The sequence below is a fragment of the Mercenaria mercenaria genome, chromosome 8 (assembly GCF_021730395.1).
Source record: "Mercenaria mercenaria strain notata chromosome 8, MADL_Memer_1, whole genome shotgun sequence".
Classification (NCBI taxonomy): domain Eukaryota; kingdom Metazoa; phylum Mollusca; class Bivalvia; order Venerida; family Veneridae; genus Mercenaria; species Mercenaria mercenaria.
This window is the reverse complement of record NC_069368.1, coordinates 34134570-34154304: the sequence shown is the minus strand read 5'-3', so window position 1 is coordinate 34154304 and position 19735 is coordinate 34134570. Positions and strand designations below refer to the sequence as shown.

Sequence of the window (19735 nt, the reverse complement as noted above, 5' to 3'; positions counted from 1 at the left end):
TGCATTTGTTGATTTCATCTGAGCTGGCAATCGTAAGTTTGCTCTGCATTCATGTATAAATTCCTCATTTGCATTTATTCCAGCCAGACATTCTCTACAAACTTGTAGCTGAAGTAAAACAAGAGGACCATGATGGTCCTGAATCGCTCACCTATCCCCACATGACCCAGTGTTGAACTGAGTATGACGTCGTTATTTCTATTATTTGACATAGTGACCTAGTTTTTGAGCACATGTGACCTAGATATCATCAAAATAAAAAATTCTGACCAATTTTCATGAAGATCCATTGAAAAGTATGACCTCTAGAGAGGTCACAAGGTTTTTCTATTATTTGACCTAATGACCTAGTTTTTGAAGGCATGTGACCCACTTTTTAACTTGACCTAGATATCATCAAGATGAACATTCTCACCAAATTTCATGAAGATCTCATGAAAAATATGGCCACTAGAGAGGTCACAAGGTTTTTCTATTTTTCGACCTACTGACCTAGTTTTTGACCGCACATGACCCAGTTTCGAACTTGACCGAGATATCATCAAGCTGAAAACTCTCACCAATTTTCATGAAGATCCTTGAGAAATATGGCCTCTAGAGAGGTCACAAGGTTTTTCTATTTTTAGACCTACTGACCTAGTTTATGAAGGCACGTGACCCATTTTTGAACTTGACCTAGACATCATCAAGGTGAACATTCTCACCAATTTTCATGAAGATCTCGTGAAAAATATGACCTCTAGAGAGGTCACAAGGTTTTTCTATTTTTAGACCTACTGACCTAGTTTTTGACCACATTTGACCCAGTTTCGAACTTGATCTAGATATCATCAAGATGAACATTCTGATCAATTTTCATGAAGATCTCTTGAAAAATATGGCCTCTAGAGAGGTCACAAGGTTTTTCTATTTTGAGATATACTGACCTAGTTATTGACCGCACTTGATCCAGTTTCGAACATGACCTAGATATCATCAAGATGAACATTCTGACTAATTTTCATAAAGATCCCATGAAAAATATGGCCTCTAGAGAGGTCACAAAGTTTTTCTATTTTCAGACCTACTGACCTATTTTTTGACTGCACGTGACCCAGTTTCGAACTTGCCCTAGATATCATCAAGGTGATCATTCTGACCAATTTTCATAAAGATCCATTGAGAAATATGGCCTCTAGCGAGGCCACAAGGTTTTTCTATTTTTAGACCTACTGACCTAGTTTTTGACCGCATGGGACCCAGTTTCGAACTTGACCTAGATATCATCAAGGTGAACATTCTGACCAATTTTCATGAAGATCCATTGAGAACTATGGCCTCTAGAGAGGTCACAAGGTTTTTCTATTTTTAGACCTACTGACCCAGTTTTTGATCCTAAGTGACCCAGTTTCGAACTTGACCTAGATATCATCAAGTTGAACATTCTGACCAATTTTCATGAAGATCTTGTGAAATATATGGCCCCTAGAGAGGTCACAAGGTTTTTCTATTTTTAGACCTACTGACCTAGTTTTAGATGGCACGTGACCCACTTTCGAACTTGACCTAGACATCATCAAGGTGAACATTCTCACCAATTTTCATGAAGATCTCGTGAAAAATATGACCTCTAGAGAGGTCACAAGGTTTTTCTATTTTTAGACCTACTGACCTAGTTTTTGACCACATTTGACCCAGTTTCGAACTTGATCTAGATATCATCAAGATGAACATTCTGATCAATTTTCATGAAGATCTCTTGAAAAATATGGCCTCTAGAGAGGTCACAAGGTTTTTCTATTTTGAGATCTACTGACCTAGTTATTGACCGCACTTGATCCAGTTTCGAACATGACCTAGATATCATCAAGATGAACATTCTGACTAATTTTCATAAAGATCCCATGAAAAATATGGCCTCTAGAGAGGTCACAAAGTTTTTCTATTTTCAGACCTACTGACCTATTTTTTGACTGCACGTGACCCAGTTTCGAACTTGCCCTAGATATCATCAAGGTGAACATTCTGACCAATTTTCATAAAGATCCATTGAGAAATATGGCCTCTAGCGAGGTCACAAGGTTTTTCTATTTTTAGACCTACTGACCTAGTTTTTGACCGCATGTGACCCAGTTTCGAACTTGACCTAGATATCATCAAGGTGAACATTCTGACCAATTTTCATGAAGATCCATTGAGAACTATGGCCTCTAGAGAGGTCACAAGGTTTTTCTATTTTTAGACCTACTGACCCAGTTTTTGATCCTAAGTGACCCAGTTTCGAACTTGACCTAGATATCATTAAGGTGAACATTCTGACCAATTTTCATGAAGATCTCTTGAAAAATATGGCCTCTAGAAAGGTCACAAGGTTTTTCTATTTTTAGACCTACTGACATAGTTTTTGACTGCAAGTGACCCAGTTTCGAACTTGACCTAGATATCATCAAGATGAACATTCTGACCAAATTTCATAAAGATCCCATGAAAAATGTGACCTCTAGAGTGGTCACAAGCAAAAGTTTACGCACGGACGGACGATGGACGCTGCACGATCACAAAAGCTCACCTTATCACAAAGTGACAGGTGAGCTAAAAAAAATTACATTTCTTAAAGGGATGCTTTCAAGAATTCCTCTCCTATTTCATCTAAACAATCGGGACATATTTTATATTTCTAAACAGGGATCCTCTCTAAAATTTCTCATCTATTAAGAAAATATATATAGTAAAGGGGCATGAATTAAGTTATTTCAAATTTATAGAAGACCAGTGGTCAACGAAGTATAAAATTCCACAATGTAATGCTCTGTTACAGTGAAGTATAGAATTATACGCTGTAATTTTAGTTTCACTCGGTAGAAGGAAGCCAAACAAGAGCTGTCTGATGACAGCGCGCTCGACTATTCGAAGAATTGATTGAAGAATGGGGTCAAAATATTTCCACGGATATTCAGACAAAAGAAATAAATAGATTAGACAAACAATGTTCCTGTATTACTTTGATTTCGATAAGTCTTGCACTAAATGGCAATATATGAGCCAATTTCAAAGTCTAAAAAGGGCCATAATTCAGTCAAAATAGTTATGTACTCTTGCCTACAGATGTAAATCATAATGATAAGCAAGTGTTCAAAGTTTAAAAGCCATATGTCAAATAGTTTTGACAAAACGTGGACTTGTATGAAAACAGAACCAATTTCAAAGTCCAAAAAGGGCCATAATTCAGCCAAAATAGATGACAGAGTTAATAATTATGTTCTCTTTCCTACAGATAGAGACTATTATATTAAACAAGTGATAAAAGTTTCAAAGCCATATGTCAAACACTTTACAAAAAATATGAACTGGTACGAAAAACTTAACCAATTAAGATTTCTAAGTCAAAAGGGGCCATAATTCAGCCAAAATCCCTGATGGAGTTATATACTCCTGCCTATAACTGGCCATGGTGATGGTAAACAAGTGTTGAAAGTTTCAAAGCTTTATCTCAAAAGACTTTGTCTAAATATGAACTGGTACGGAAAACTTAACCAAGATTTCTAAGTCGAAAGGGGCCATAATTCAGCCAAAATCCCTGATGGAGTTATATACTCTTGCCTATAACTGGCCATGGTGATGGTAAACAAGTGTTGAAAGTTTCAAAGCTTTATCTTAAAAGACTTTGTCAAAATATGAACTGGTACGAAAAACTTAACCATGATTTCGAAGTCAAAAGGGGCCATAATTCAGCCAAAATCCTTGATGGAGTTATGTGCTCTGGCCTATAACTGGCGATGATGATGGTAAACAAGTGTTGAAAGTTTCAAAGCTTTATCTCAAAAGACTTTGTCAAAATGTGGACTGGTACGAAAAACTTAACCAAGGTGTGACGCCGACGCCGTGGTGAGTAGGATAGCTCTACTTATTCTTCCAATAGTCGAGCTAAAAACTTAAATGCATAAACCCTAGGGTATTTATGTACTCTACCTTACTGCACATGGGGTAGAGAGCAACCTGGATTGACTGATGGAACTGGCAATTGATCTTAATATTTTAAGGAATCTTGTCTTTGATTGATTTGGGCTAAACTGTTTTCTCAACGTTTTTTTCCCTGTTATCCAAGAGTAAGAGAGAGTTTTCTCTTGACAATGAGAGATGGAGGATAAATGACTTCTGTCAAATTATCTTCTATTATATAGATACCAAGAGCATTCACCTTGTCTTGAAATTGAATTCTCAACCTTATGATTGATATTCTTCTCTTAAATGTCCCAAGCTAACCAGGGAGGCGAGTTATCTTCAACTATCGGTACTTAAAGAAATAGACACTGGTATTGTTACATAGATTTTATTGCTCCAAAACTATTAACAAACAGTAAACAATTGTGAAAAAATACAAAACAGCAACATTTGAGTTATTTATAAGTTATGTACTGGTAAATACTTCAAAAGGTAGCAGAATACAGAGTAATAATAATATATATAAATATTGCACCTTAAGAGAGGATAACATCCAGTAGATTAGGCTGCTAAGCAGATGAGGTTGATTTAATTACTGACCATAGAGTGAAATACTCCACTGGTTACAATTTTGACCTGAAATTATTACTGTCTGAACACTTAGGCCTTCACACACTTCTGTGCACAACACCTCAGTTTCTACACACTTTAAACATGCCAAACTTGAGTCTCCACACAAACATGTCCAACACACTTCAGCTCCCATACATTTTAAACAATTTAAAACCCTCCAGCTTCCACATATTTAAAACTTCAGTAAAATACTTGCACCTCTACACACTTAAAACTTGTCCATTTATTTCATACGCAAATGGGAATGACATTCAATTCTTAGTAAATGGAAAATTATAGCAAGCTGGTTGCTCTGAAATGCAAATAGTTAGGTAATAATTGACACATGAATAAAGTGCTGGTGACCATGTGTTTTGCTCTAAATGATAACCTGAATATTTGCAGTAGGCGTCTTCAGGAAACTTTGGCGACAGGAAGATCCAAGTGTAGAAATTAAGCTCAATGAATATTAAATGATTTATATTTTTCAAGCCAAAAAAGCTGCATACATTTACCAATATATACCTACTTAAGGAGTTACTGAAACAAACCTGTTTGATTATACTTTTTTCCCAAACTGACACCTACTCAAAACATAAAAATAGTCTACAATTTTATATAATTTAAGTGTTTTTTATTTAATAAAGAGGTTTGTATTCTACATTCTTAGTTTACTGTTGGAAAACTCTACAATGGAATGCTACAAAGTTACCATAAAGACAGTAAAAAGTTCACAATGTTACTGTCATGACATTGAAAAGTCCATTATGTAACTTTTAGCATCGCCTTTCTCTAGATTCATGACAACATCCCGCAGAGAAAGCTGTTTAGCTATACGATACTGAACTTTGACATCCTTACAAAACTGCAATAATTTTTTGATGTTCGCAGGGGCTTGTGGAGTTTTATCAGCACACTGTTGGTATCTGAAATTAATCATAAAGAGAGAATGTAGTCTAAAATACAGAAACTGGAGTGATACTGTTTATTTCATGCTTTTCTGTGAAATACTGGGTAATATTAGTGCGATATAATCCATATTAGTCACACTGACAGTGATATAGCTTTGTCAATCTACTTGTATACCATGTATTAATAAATCATTTTTCACATAAAAGGGAATGACAATCAAAGTTGCACTTTGCTCTTTAGTATAATATTGCAGTATATTTTTTGATCGAGATAAAATTATTTTTAAGAGAATTTCTAATCTAATCTTTATGCTGCAATTCATAAAATGAAATGGAACTTGATGTTGAACTTCACTAGAAGTATGAGATCATTTTTATCTGCTTCCTGCATCTAGATTAAATGGTCATATTTCAATACAAATTAGAAAAAACTAAAAAAAACTTGTCTGCTTTTTTATAAGCTTGTAAGAATAGATTTTGTTTGTTTGGTTTGGGTTTAACACAGTTTTTCAACAGTATTTCAATTATATAACGGTCAGCAGTTAACCTAACCAGTTTTCCTGGATTCTGTATCAGTACAAACCTGTTCTTGGCAAAAACCTGCCAATTTCCCACATGAATTATCAGAGGTGAAGGACGAATGATGTCAGATACAATGTCTTTTATCAAATTGTCTCGGAGAACATACATCCCGCCCAATCGAACTCGCGACCCCGCTATCCGTAGACCAACGCTCTCCCTACTGAGCTAAGCAGGAAACTGTTGCTTCTTGATGAGATATATTCAATATTCGTGAAAAAGGATGTATCTTCTATGTTCTAGGTAATCACTGACTGGTCATATCAGGTCATCTGGGCTTCACTTCTGTTAGGTGTGTGGAAGTTAACAGTTACTTATCGAGAACAGCCTGGTTGGCACAGGTGAACTGGTTAAGTAAATCAGTGTTGTATTCTTACTGTAGTACTGTACGGTCGAAAAATGGTATTCCACTTGATAAACAAGTTTACAATTTTCTAGGTGTAAATGAAAGTTTCTTAAAATAAATACAGCTTATTTGAAACTGTTCAGTCAAAGCTGGAGAAAGAATCTTCCCTCAAAACTATAAAAGCTGAAACACAGGGAGCTTGCTCTTCCTCATCCTTTTACAACATTATTACATGTTTAACAATAGGACCATGATGGTCCTGAATCGCTCACCTGTCCCCACATGACCCAGGTTTGAACCGAGTATGACATCATTTTTTCTATTATTTGAAATACTGACCTAGTTTTTGAGCTCATGTGACCCAGTTTTGAACTTGATATCATCAAGATAAAAATTTGACCAACTTTCATGAAGATCCATTGAAAAATATGGCCTCTAGAGAGGTCACAAGGTTTTTTCTATTATTTGACCTAATGACCTAGTTTTTGAAGGCACGTGACCCAGTTTTGTACTAGACCTACATATCAAGGTGAACATTCAGACCAATTTTCATGAAGATCCATTGAAAAATATGGCCTCTAGAGAGGTCAAAAGGTTTTTCTATTTTTAGACCTACTGACCTAGTTTTTGACCGCAGTTTACCCAGTTTCAAACTGGATCTAGATATCATCAAGATGAACATTCAGACCAACTTTCATACAGATCCCATGAAAAAAATGGAGGCCACAAGGTTTTTTTATTATTTGACCTACTGACCTAGTTTTTGATGGCAAGTGACCCAGTTTCGAACTTGACCTAGATATCATCAAGGTGAACATTCTGACCAATTTTCATGAAGATCCATTGAAAAGTATGGCCTCTAGAGAGGTCACAAGGTTTTTCTATTTTTAGACCTACTGACCTAGTTTTTGACGGCACGTGACCCAGTTTCAAACTTGACCTAGATATCATCAAGATGAACATTCAGACCAACTTTCATACAGATCCCATGAAAAATATGGCCTCTAGAGAGGTCACAAGGTTTTTTTTATTATTTGACCTACTGACCTAGTTCTTGGAAGGCAAGTGACCCAGTTTCGAACTTGACCTAGAAATCATCAAGGTGAACATTCTTTTATGAAGATCCATTGAAAAGTATGGCCTCTAGAGAGGTCACAAGGTTTTTCTATTTTTAGACCTACTGACCTAGTTTTGGACCGCACGTGACCCATTTTCGCACTTGACTTAGATATCATCAAGATGAACATTCTGACCAACTTTCATAAAGATCGCATGAAAAATGTGACCTCTAGAGTGGTCACAAGCAAAAGTTTACGCACGGACGGACGGGCGACGGATGCTGCGCGATCACAAAAGCTCACTTTGTGACATGTGAGCTAAAAATCTGTCTTTTTTCCACTGGATACAATCTGACCATACATGTACTACTGAAGACCTGACCATAGATGTCTCTTAGAATATAGTCTGAGCATACTCACCTGTCCCTTGCAATCTCTACATTTCTGTATCAAATATACAGTATGAACACACTCACCTGTCCACTGCATCCTCTACGAGTGCTGGGGGTATTTCTGATTTTGAATACAGTTTGAACACACTCGCCTGTCCACTGCATCCTCTACGAGTGCTGGGGGTATTTCTGATTTTGAATACAGTTTGAACACACTCACCTGTCCACTGCATCCTCTACGAGTGTTGGGGGTATTTCTGATTTTGAATACAGTATGAACACACTCACCTGTCCACTGCCCTCTATGCGTGCTGGGGGTATTTCTGATTTTGAATACAGTATGAACACACTCACCTGTCAACTGCATCCTCTACAAGTGTTGGGGTAATTCTAATGTGAGATCTGAAGTCCTGCAGATATTTCATATTACCAAGCTTTATAACATTGTTACAAAGAGCCAGTGCCCAATTGTCTTTCTGCTTATATGCCTCACTTATAATGTATGCCTGTAAAGAATACATTACAAAAAAATCTGCTCCGTCAGAAAAGTCTATATAAAAGTGATCATGGAAAAATACTTCAATCTGGTAACCTTTACTAAATAAAAACAAAACATATATTCAATTACTTGCATCAAATACAAGTTCTAGTCAATAGAATGAGAGATAAAAAAGACAACTAATGCATCATTCTAGCTTGAATATATCTCATTGGTCAAATATAGATTTACCTCAGTAAACACTGATCTTTACTAGAAATGAAAAAACTTCATCTACTACAATACCTCAGTAAACACTGGGTGATCAGCTATAAGAAGATTTGCTCCTTTTGTAGTCAGATTTATAAACTGCTGATTTGATGGGAGATATTTGACTTGCAGGGCAACAAGACGAGCCTTCCTAACACAGGCCTGGGCATGACGTAGGCAATTGTCCTTGATGTAACTTTCAGCAGCCTCGGACAGAAACTGTGCTACCTTCTGTAACAATCCTTGTGTATCGCTGGTATTCTCTGGAAAATGCAATCATAAAAATATCAACCAACTTTTATGTATAAATATGTGATAATGAACAGAATAAACTAGGGATGGGAACGAATATTCGAATATTCGGAAATCGGTCGAATATTCGAATATGAAAATCAAATTCGAATATTCGTAAATTATTGTATATTTTTGTTCAAAATAAGTATCATTGATTTTGGGCAATATGAGCATGCTAATTCTACAGAATAAAACCATGTCATGTTTGTTTAACGAGTATCAAAAGATGTCCAATTAACAAGAAAATAGCAATGCATAATTGGCAGGGGCCATCGTTACGGATTAACAGTTTGCAACAGGCGTCATTGTGTCAGATGCATGTCAAAAGATGTCCAATTAACAAGAAAATTGCAATACATAATTACCTGGGGTCATCGCTACGGATTAACAGTTTGTATAAGGCGTAAATGTGATATCTTTATATCGTTTGTTCATTTTTATTGGCGCCTGTTTTATGTAACAAGTTGTAGAATTTTTTTTTTCGAAAACAATACCAAACTTGTATATATTGCCGATCTTTTGACTTTTCACAATATTTTGTACGACGTTTCAGACCATCCGCAGAATCGGTTTTCATCCGCAATCGACCGTATTCGAATTAACTTTTATAATAAAATCAAGATAACATATGACTGATGCATAAGTTCATGTTGAAGGAGGTTTAAGTTTGCCTTACTTGCTTTTTACACGACAATTAAAAATTTTCAAAATGGCGGCGGTAATACAACAGCGCGTCACGTGTTTAAATGGGGCGACCTGCTATTTTTAGATAAAATTGCGACGGTCTAAATTATAATCGTTTTGATTTTTTGTATTATTTTGAAGCTAAAACACTGAATTAGTTAAATATGTTCATGATTATACTGACAGAATCGTGAAATAAAATGCTAGGATCGGCGGGTTTTGCTAAGTAGGATCGGGTTACCCGAAGCAAACATTTTTTGGCCTTATTACGTACGATGATCCACGCTGTAAACAAATGAATACGTTGTGTTTATGCCAATCACTTAATAAGAATTGAAAGCTTCCATTAAAACAAACCGAATATTCGAATATATTCGAATATGGCAAACCGAATATTCGAATATTGATTTCAGTATTCGTTCCCATCCCTAGAATAAACACAAGCAGAATGACTTATTGAGGACCTGCATATTCAGTAAGACAGATCTAGAAAAACACATTTGGTAAAAACTTCCTAGTTTACAGATAAATAATATCCTCATATATATACAAGTTAAAGAACCCACACAGAATTACAAAACAAAACATAATGAGCAACATAAGATGGACAGAATTACATTACTTAACATAATGGGGAAAGGTAACAACAGACAGAACTACAGCAAATAACATAATAGGGAAATGTAATGACAAATAGATAAGACAGATAGAACGGGAAACATGATCATATATAGTTAAACACAACAGAATTACAGAACATAATGTAATATGGAAACGTAATGTCAGACAGACAGAAAGCTGGCAGAACATAACATTGTGGGGGAATTGTAATGACAACTAGATAGACAAAATTAATGAACATAATAAAATGGGGAAACTTTAAGACAGGTAGATAGGCAGAATTACAGAACATTACATGATGGTAAAACATAATGACAGGCAAACAGAATTACAGAACATAATATAATGGGGAAACATAACAACATAGACGGACCTACAGAACAGAACATAATGGGGAAATGTAATAGAAAACAGAAATCCAAAAAGAACTAGAAAATGCTTTTGTAAAAAAGCGCATGTCTCCCCCAATGCAAAGTCCTATAGGCAAGAAGTCAATAGGGGTCAGGAGCGAAAGTCAAAGAGACACTGATGGTTGGCTGCAATAGCGATCATCTACTTGGCATGTCCAGTCATCCCGCTAAATTTCAACACTCTTGGCCTAGTGGTTCTCAAGTCACTGTTCAGGCTCCTGTGACCTTGACCTTTGATCAAGTGACCTCAAAATAAATAGGGGTCATCTACTCTGCATTTCCAATCATCCTATTAAGTTTCAACATTGTAGGTCAAGTGGTTCTCAAGTTATTTCCAAAAAATGATTTTACATGAACAGGCCACAATGACCTTGACCTTTAATAGACTGACCCCAAAATCAATAGGGATCATCTACTCTGCATGTTCAATCATCCTACGAAGCTTCAACATTCTGGGTCAAGTGGCTCTCAAGTTACTGATCGGAACTGGTTATCAATGTTCAGGCCCCTGTAACCTTGACCTTTAACGGAGTGACCCCAAAAACAATAGGGGTCATTTACTCTGCATGAACAATCATCCTATGAAGTTTCAACATTCTGGGTCGAGAGGTTCTCTAGTTATTGATTGGAAATGGTTTTCAATGTTCAGGCCCGTGACCTTGACCTTTGACGGAGTGACCCCAAAATCAATAGGGGTCATCTACTCTTCATGACCAATCATCCTATGAAGTTTCAACATTCTGGGTCAGGTGGTTCTCTAGTTATTGATTGGAAATGGTTTTCAATGTTCAGGCCCCTGTGACCTTGACCTTTGATGGAGTGACCCCAAAATCAATAAGGGTCATCTACTCTTCATGACCAATCATCCTATGAAGTTTCAACATTCTGGGTCAAGTGGTTCTCTAGTTATTGATCGGAAATGGTTTTCAATGTTCAGGCCCCTGTGACCTTGACCTTTGATGGAGTGACCCCAAAAACAATAGGGGTCGTCTACTCCAGCAGCCCTACAATCCTATGAAGTTTGAAGGTTCTAGGTCAAATGGTTCTCCAGTTATTGCTCGGAAATGAAGTGTGACGTACGGACGGACGGACGGACAGGACAAAAACAATATGTCTCCTGGGGGAGACATAATAACAGAACATTACATTATGGGGAAACATATTCACATCTGGTTAAACATGACAGAATTACAGAACAAAACATAATGGGGAAAAAGAAGAACAGACAGATAGTGTTACAAAACATAACATAATGGGGAAACACAACTGATAAAACTGACAAGCAGTTAGAGTTACAGGACATAATGTAATGGGAAAACATAAGAGAAAGACAGAAAAGAAAGTAACTTGTTACCGAGTTAAAATGGTGATTATAATGCACTGGTAAAAGTCTCAGTCTAAAAATCTGAATTGTTTATTTTGCTGGGTTTAACGTCTCATCGACACAATTTTAGGTCATATAGTGACTTTTCGGCTTTGATGGTGGAGGAAGACCCTAGGTGCCCGCTCGTGATGAAATAATGCACTGACCAATGACATTCTGTAAGCCAGCTGGATGGCTTCCTCATTATGAAGAATTCAAAGCCCCGAGAGAGGCTCAAACCTACACTGATAAGGGGCAAGTGATTTGAAGTCAGTGACCTTAACTACTCGGCCACGGAGGTCCCTAAAAATCTGAAACTTGTATTACTTTTAATTACATTACTAAGTTCAATCATGATTTACTCACCTAAAGGTTTTCCTTTTAACTTATCAAGAGTTTTGTTTGCATTATGTTCTAGAAGTTGAGCAATTTCTCGGTACATCATAAACTTTAATGCGACCATTGTGTATGTGTCAGTGTCTCCAGGGTGGTACCTCTTCAAATAATCTAGTATCGCTGTCTTAAGTTTGGTTTCCTGTAGATATTATGTACAGAATATTAGCCAAACATACTCAATTTATTGTTTTATAAAAACAAAATATGCCTTATTTCATGCGTTACATGTTGTTTTAATTATACGTTTTAAGAAATAAAGTAATGTAACCATTTTTTAAATGTTCATGAAGGATGACATTTATATGTAGGATAATATTCTTTTCAGGTTGCAGGATAAATCAAGAGCACTTAACTTTTAATCTACTGGTCCCATTTTACTCCTCCTCAACCTTGACCAAGATCTTAGTACGTAAAAATAATTGAGAGTTTATGACAATTGGATAATTCTTTTATTGGTGGTCCCTGTCCTTCACAATGGGATGGACAATATAAAATATCAGATCATAAAATAAAATGTTCTGGTAAGTGGAATGAGTATTTTAGCTTATTTCTATCATACAAGGTCATCATTACAGCTGTAAATGTCGCTACGAAAGGTTCATACTTTCTCCTTCCCTTTGCCAAGCAACAATTCAAACTGATGGTTTTGTTGAAGAGCATCAAATATGTACGTCATCTCGTTGTACCTCCCTACACCAGTCAACAAACGTGTCTAAAAAAATTAAAAGAAAAACAATTGTATGTTACAAGTAATATCATCCTGGATAACTTGTTTCATGTTCTAATAAATTATTCATTTCTCTATAACTCTTTCGTACCGCTAATTTCACATTCCATATAACAAACATTAGATATGAACAGGCTGTCATTACGATATACTGGTCCATTTTTTTTTTTAAAAATAACCATCAACAGGTTGACAGTTTATACTGTTGGCAATACATTAACTTTAACAATTTGCATGAGTTTTAGGGCAGAGTAACTTGGTAATGATTTAGATGTCTCTCATGTACTGGCTCTTTAATTACTATTACACAGTTGAAACTTTAATTATTAATTTTTGGTAAAGCTTTTCAATCAATTTGTTAAAACAATAAGTAATTTTGCTAACATATAACAATCCAACACCCCATCCCCACTTCTCACCATAAGTTGATGTTCTCCGGCAGCCTGTAAATGGGCTGTGAGAATTCTTGCTGCTCGAAGTATGTTGGATATTCCTTCCATGTCACATGATGCCGTGTAACATTCATGGGCAAGTATCAGAAGTTCTGTTTGTAAAGTCAAAACTAAAACAAAAATTGTAACATTAGTTTAAACAAAGCATCACTATATGACAATTATTCAGAGTATATTATGACAAAAGGGTTCAAACCCAGAAACAGATTTTCCTTACACAATGATCTCAAAGTATTTCATGATTTTCAAGTTTAATCATAAAACTATACAAAAACTGACCTAAAACATTTCATCAAATCTGTCATAGATTGGAAATATTAACGCAATATCCTTCCCAATCATATAGCACTAAATTTTATGTACCGGTAATAGACATACTGAAATTTATTTATCAACAAAATTACTTCAAATTTTCATAACAGTTTATTTGCCTAAATGCCAGACAGTACTACCAATTAAATGCGCTTCAGTTTGATTATAAAGTGAATCAATATTATTTAAAGAATTATCAAAAATAGACTGTAACTCAACCTTTGTCATTAACTTGTTCTAGATTTCCAGACATAGAGGCCACACTGTCTACAAGTCTGTTGCCTAGCAACGATGGTTCCTGGCACAGTCTAACTATCTGATGAAAGTCTGCAAAGTTTTCTCCTGGGTCAAAGAATAACTCTTGCCCACCATCAGTGTCACCAACACTCACTTTATAGGACTGGAGAATGGCATCAGATAAAAATCCAGCCACCTGTATCGATTAAACCACATATTTCACACATCTCAATTTCAAAAATAAAATATTTTTTTATTTTATACAGCCTTATCAAACTTCAAATAAGACCTTCATAGTTCTTGGAAATTGTAATCTTAAAAGCATTTAGAACAAGAGCTGTCACTAATGGTGACAAATGCCCCCGCAGTGCTTTGACCTTTGACCTGGTGACCTTGACCTTTGACGTGGTGACCCCAAAGTCAATAGGGGTCGTGTACTCAATAAGTGCTATTAGCATGTGGAATTCGAAGCTCTTGGGTGCAGTGGTTTGCGAGTAAAGTCCCTTCATGCAAAAAGTTAACATTGGCCCCTGTGACCTTGACCTTTGACGTGGTGACCCCAAAGTTAGTAGGGGTTGTGTACTCAATAAGTACTATCAGCATGTGAAGCTTGAAAGTCCTGGGTGAAGTGGTTTGCAAGTAAAGTGCCTTCATGCAAAAAGTTAACATTGGCCCCTGTGACCTTGACCTTTGACCTGGTGACCCCAGTCAGTAGGGGTCGTGTACTCAATGAGTACTATCAGCATGTGAAGTTTGAAGGTCCTGGGTGCAGTGGTTTGCGAGTAAAGTGCCTTTATGCAAAAAGTTAACATTGGCCCCTGTGACATTGACCTTTGACCTGGTGACCCCAAAGTCAGTAGGGGTCGTGTACCCAATGAGTACTATCAACATGTGAAGTTTGAAGGTCCTGGGTGCAGTGGTTCACAAGTAAAGTGCCTTCATGCAAAAAGTTAACGTTGTGACTAACAAACGGACAGTTGAAAACTAATATGCCTCCCTTTGGGGGCATAAAAACATACATTGTGCATGTTCCAAATGATAAAGAGAGATTTTGAACAAGTGTAGACATGTAAATACCAAAAGTGTTCACTCAACAATTAGTAAGACCTTCACCTGACCAAACTGAAATGACTGAAAACATTTTTTGACATGTGACCATGAACTTTGCTGAACTGAGGCCAAAAACTAATTTCAAGAGCATGAGCCAAATTATTTTCCAGTTGTTGCTTCAATCTTAATTTAGGCAGATGCATACACTGCCTTTAACCTACCATGAAAAAAAAAACATCATAATTTTCAGCTCAGTACAGAAAGTAGTGGTTGCCTGCATTGGGCATTAAGAAGCAGTTAAAAACTTTTTGCACTGGGCTGATGTCTTCAAAAAGGTGGAGCCATTATATAAATTCTACAGTTACCCCTGGCTTATTTTTAGGATTTTCACTTTGCTCCTGTTATAACCATTGTACAGTAGCAATAAGACTTGAAAATAACTAACCTGTTGTGCTGATAGACTACTTGTACCCAGAAAATCCGCAGACAGGCGGAATTTAGCCGAGCAGTTGGTTTTTAGCAGAGACTTTAGAATGAAAAAATCATCACCAGTTATAACATCATCATATCCAATGTAGAGAACCTGTAATAAAATGTAATAAAATACAAAACAATCACTGCCAATGTAATATCTTAACCAATATATCAAAGGATTTTCTATAAATTATTGTTAAAGGGCACACTTAGTAAGTATATTTCTGACCTGCTGAATCCCTAAACAATTTTTTAATATGATACATGTATATATTTTCATGTATTTTTCATTTGACAGATTTCACCTGAAGTTTTGATCTTACATTTTAACAAAAAAATATCCTCAATGAGAAAGGCAACATTAAAATGTTGATTCTTTATGGGCTACAATCATGTAGGCCATTATCTTTCTGTTAAAAAGATCAATGAATATTATTGAATAAATTGTGAAAGTCTTACTCAGCAAACTAACAACAGACAATAACAGCTATTTAGAAAGAAATGTGAGCACTTAGTTAACTTACAGCAGCTCTTTTTAAAGACACTGAGTATTTAGTTCACTAACAACAGCTATTTAGGAAAACACAAGAGTGTTTAGTTAACTTACAGCAGCTATTTTTAAAGACACCGAGTGTTTAGTTCACTAACAACAGCTTTTTAGGAAAACACAAGAGTGTTTAGTTGACTTACAGCAGCTCTTTTTAAAGACACCGAGTGTTTAGTTCACTAACAACAGCTATAAAGGAAACACAGGAGTGTTTAGTTAACTTACAGCAGCTATTTTGAAAGGGATGTGAGTGTTTAGTTCATTAAATACAGTTATTTAGGAAACGCCAGGAGTGTTTAGTTAACTTACAGCAGCTCTTTTTAAAGACACTGAGTGTTTAGTTCACTAACAACAGCTATTTAGGAAACACAGGAGTGTTTAGTTAACTTACAGCAGCTATTTTGAAAGGGATGTGAGTGTTTAGTTCACTAACAACAGTTATTTACGAAAACACAAGAGTGTTCAGATAACTTACAGCAGCTATTTTGAACGCTGTGATGATACGTATACAAGTCTGTCTACCATTGTTCAAGTGGTTAAGAAGACATTCCATTGCAGAAATTTTTGCTTCGTTCTCAACTGACACAGAGTCAATCACTGGCTGTATATTACTCATCAGGCTTATTGCTGTAACATAAAAATATTCAAAAACTTAAGCTAGTAAACTTGTCTAACAAAAAGCTTTTTCCAGTTCTCTTTCAAGTGTGGCAAAATGAATTGTCCACCTTGCCCCGGAGCCCATACGGATATTAACTAAGTAGAATTTTACAACTGTATATACCTGCAAACATTAAAGGATGTGCCGCGCGAGCACTGAAGTGTAACTTGCTATTTACAGACCGATTATCAAGGTGACATTCAAACCATTAATTGAATCATTTTTTATGAGGCTGAAATTCTGGAAGATACAGACTTGCTCTTTTTTGAATGTTATTTTCTAAAATATATTTGCTTTCCAGGTGAGGCAAAAAAAAGCTGCTTTTGAGAAAAGCGCATGTCTCCCACAACAGTACTGCCTAATCATCTGAACAGTTATGTATCTGAGTCAACCATGCACCAATACCTGTATCACTGGCATCTATGTACAGAGCGATTTTCGGTAATTCAAGGGCAATAATTCCTAAGTGCCTGGGGCGATTTGGCTAGTTATCGAACTTGGCTGAGGACTTATTGGCAAACACATTTTGTTCAAGTTTGGTGAAGATTGGATGAGAAATGTTCGACTTAAGAGCGTGGACAAGATTTGTGACAGACAAACACACACAGACAGGAGTAAATCAATATGTATCCCACCACAGTGGTGAGGGAGATATAATTCTACTGGATAATTTGCAAATCTTATTGGGGATTTACGCAAACACCCATTTTATCTGTTGTTCTACAATGTATATGTATGTAAAGCACCTTTGAAATTTTTCGTGAATGTGCTCTATCAATTTGGTAAAGAAAAAACATAATACTTACTACTGGAATTTCTGAGAAGAGCAACAGGAGCTGCTATTGACTGCCTGTGTATGTTGCCAGGTCGTGACCTCAGCAGATGTAACATATCTGGTGACATGGTGTCTAGTGAGAGGGTTCCCATACTCAGTCTGATACATGTCTGCAAGACAATAAAAAGGACTTAAATCATCTAGAGCTATCGTTGTCGGTGATTAATACGGATTATACCCCAGACACCACTTTGATAGGGATATGGACAAGATCCCCAGCCCCATCCTCCTCTCCCACCCTACAAAATCCCTCTGCTCAATTTGACTAAGGCGAACAAAATTCTCCCTTTGATTTTTTTTCAATTATGTTAAAATTTTCACTTCATTTTACTTCAAAATGGATAATATCATATCAAATTATGAAACTTGAATTTCATTTTAAAATTTAAAGCTTTTTTTCAACAAAATGAAAAGGGCTTGATCACACTGAGCAGGGGGGTGGGGCAAAGAATTTTGTCCCATATTCCTTTGATATGGGGAAGGTATCACTCAGCATGTCCTTGAGTGATCTTGACCATGGATCTAGTGACAGTTGTTATTAGCTTAGCATTCTTCCTGGATGACTTAAACAAGTTGCTAATTTTATGAAAATTCTTTCAGCAGTTTAGAAGATACTGGGTGGGCAGGAAATAAAGCTATTTCACCTTTGCCAAGGTAGCCCTTCAACTTGGGATGTAGTGGCCATGTTTCTTGGTATATTATAATGGTGAAAATTTATGTATAAGTAAATTTCTTTACAGATACGCCTACGGAAAGGAATGTCTTAATCCATCAGAAATGAGTCAAACACATCGCATGCTCAGTATGGCAAATCAAGTTCTACAATGAGGGAGAAAAATTGATTCAAAAAAGCAGAAGTAAAATTATTACTTAATCTATTTTAACACAGGTTATCAATGTTTTGTAATAACAAAGATCAAAATTAAATATTCTTACCAATACAATGGCCAGATCTTGTGAGTACACATTAAACTCAGTCAGCAACCGACAGCTCTCTGAAACCTTCCCAGCATGCAATAGTTCTCCAACAAGCTGTTGAACAGCTCTCACCTCCTACATGCAAATTCAATAATATATTATTTGAAGATAAACCAATTTCAGTTCAAAGCTGTATTTCCTCAATCAAATCTATTTCTAGAAGCAGTTAAATGCCTTACACACCATCACATACACCACCCAAAGTACCCATATATGCATTATATCAAACTGGAAAGAACCACTGGCATTTCTCATGCCATCTGGATGACTTCATTACATGAAAGCTTGAGTCTGATGTGCATGGAGTCGGCAATCCCACCAACTTTACCATTCAGGCCTCCCTTTGTCTAAGGGTATCATTTAACACTGTCAAATTTATTGGATGTTTTTTATCAGCAAAACAATAAAAATAACAACCACAAACCAGACTTATCAAGGAGTAAATCAAAGAAATGATCATCTAGCATACAATGCAACAATAACTGGTGAGTCAATATACTTACATCTTCTGTCAGCTTATCTGGCTCGTCGGAACTTCGCGGCATTTTTCCACAAAACATAAGTTCTGTTTTAATGCTAGCAGATGTTGTTGTATCTGTGACATTGGTGTCAGAAAAAAGATCAAGCTTGGTTTCTGCTACGACAGGGGTCTAAAAATAGTAACAAAATAATTTTCATTGAAATGTTATCTATTTCAACATTAACTTCCTGTCCCCTAGGAGTGGCATCTGTTCTGTCACAGATAGTCTGTCAAAAGACAGTGATGTCTGAAGTCATTTGTCTCTTATTCATACAGCAAAGTTGTCAGTTACAGTCAGAGAAAAGTCTTCTTGTTGTGTTTAACGTCATACCGACACAATCATAGCTTTAAAATTAACCTTCCAGCTTTAAATGGCGGAGCAAGACCCACAGGTGCCACTCCATGCATTATTTCATCATGGGTGGGCACCTGGGTAGAATCATCAATCTTCAGCATGCCAGCTGGATGGCTTCCTCACACGAAGTATTCAACGCCCTGTGTGAGGCTCTAACCCACATCAGTGAGGGGCAAGTGGTTTAATTTCAGCGACCTGAACCTCTTGGCAACGGAAGCCCCATGAAAAGAAAAAGTGTGTATTGGTACTGAAAAA

General features: G+C 36.4%; 1 protein-coding gene across 3 annotated transcripts in view; it reads right to left on the bottom strand.

The window, feature by feature from the left end:
- Nucleotides 1–4293: 4293 nt before the first annotated feature.
- Nucleotides 4294–19735, bottom strand: part of LOC123566611 (spatacsin-like) — an 87179-nt gene continuing 71737 nt past the window's right edge. For all 3 annotated transcript variants that reach the window (XM_053549704.1, XM_053549706.1, XM_053549705.1), the window contains exons 30-41: nucleotides 19109–19255; nucleotides 18564–18680; nucleotides 17599–17737; nucleotides 16610–16761; nucleotides 15559–15696; nucleotides 14046–14259; nucleotides 13482–13624; nucleotides 12940–13047; nucleotides 12306–12474; nucleotides 8604–8830; nucleotides 8174–8325; nucleotides 4294–5459 (exon numbers count right to left, since the gene is read on the bottom strand). In XM_053549704.1, the coding sequence (XP_053405679.1) occupies nucleotides 5279–5459; nucleotides 8174–8325; nucleotides 8604–8830; nucleotides 12306–12474; nucleotides 12940–13047; nucleotides 13482–13624; nucleotides 14046–14259; nucleotides 15559–15696; nucleotides 16610–16761; nucleotides 17599–17737; nucleotides 18564–18680; nucleotides 19109–19255 (1887 nt within the window). In that variant the 3' untranslated portion in view covers nucleotides 4294–5278. The remainder of the gene's footprint in view (nucleotides 5460–8173; nucleotides 8326–8603; nucleotides 8831–12305; nucleotides 12475–12939; nucleotides 13048–13481; nucleotides 13625–14045; nucleotides 14260–15558; nucleotides 15697–16609; nucleotides 16762–17598; nucleotides 17738–18563; nucleotides 18681–19108; nucleotides 19256–19735) is intronic.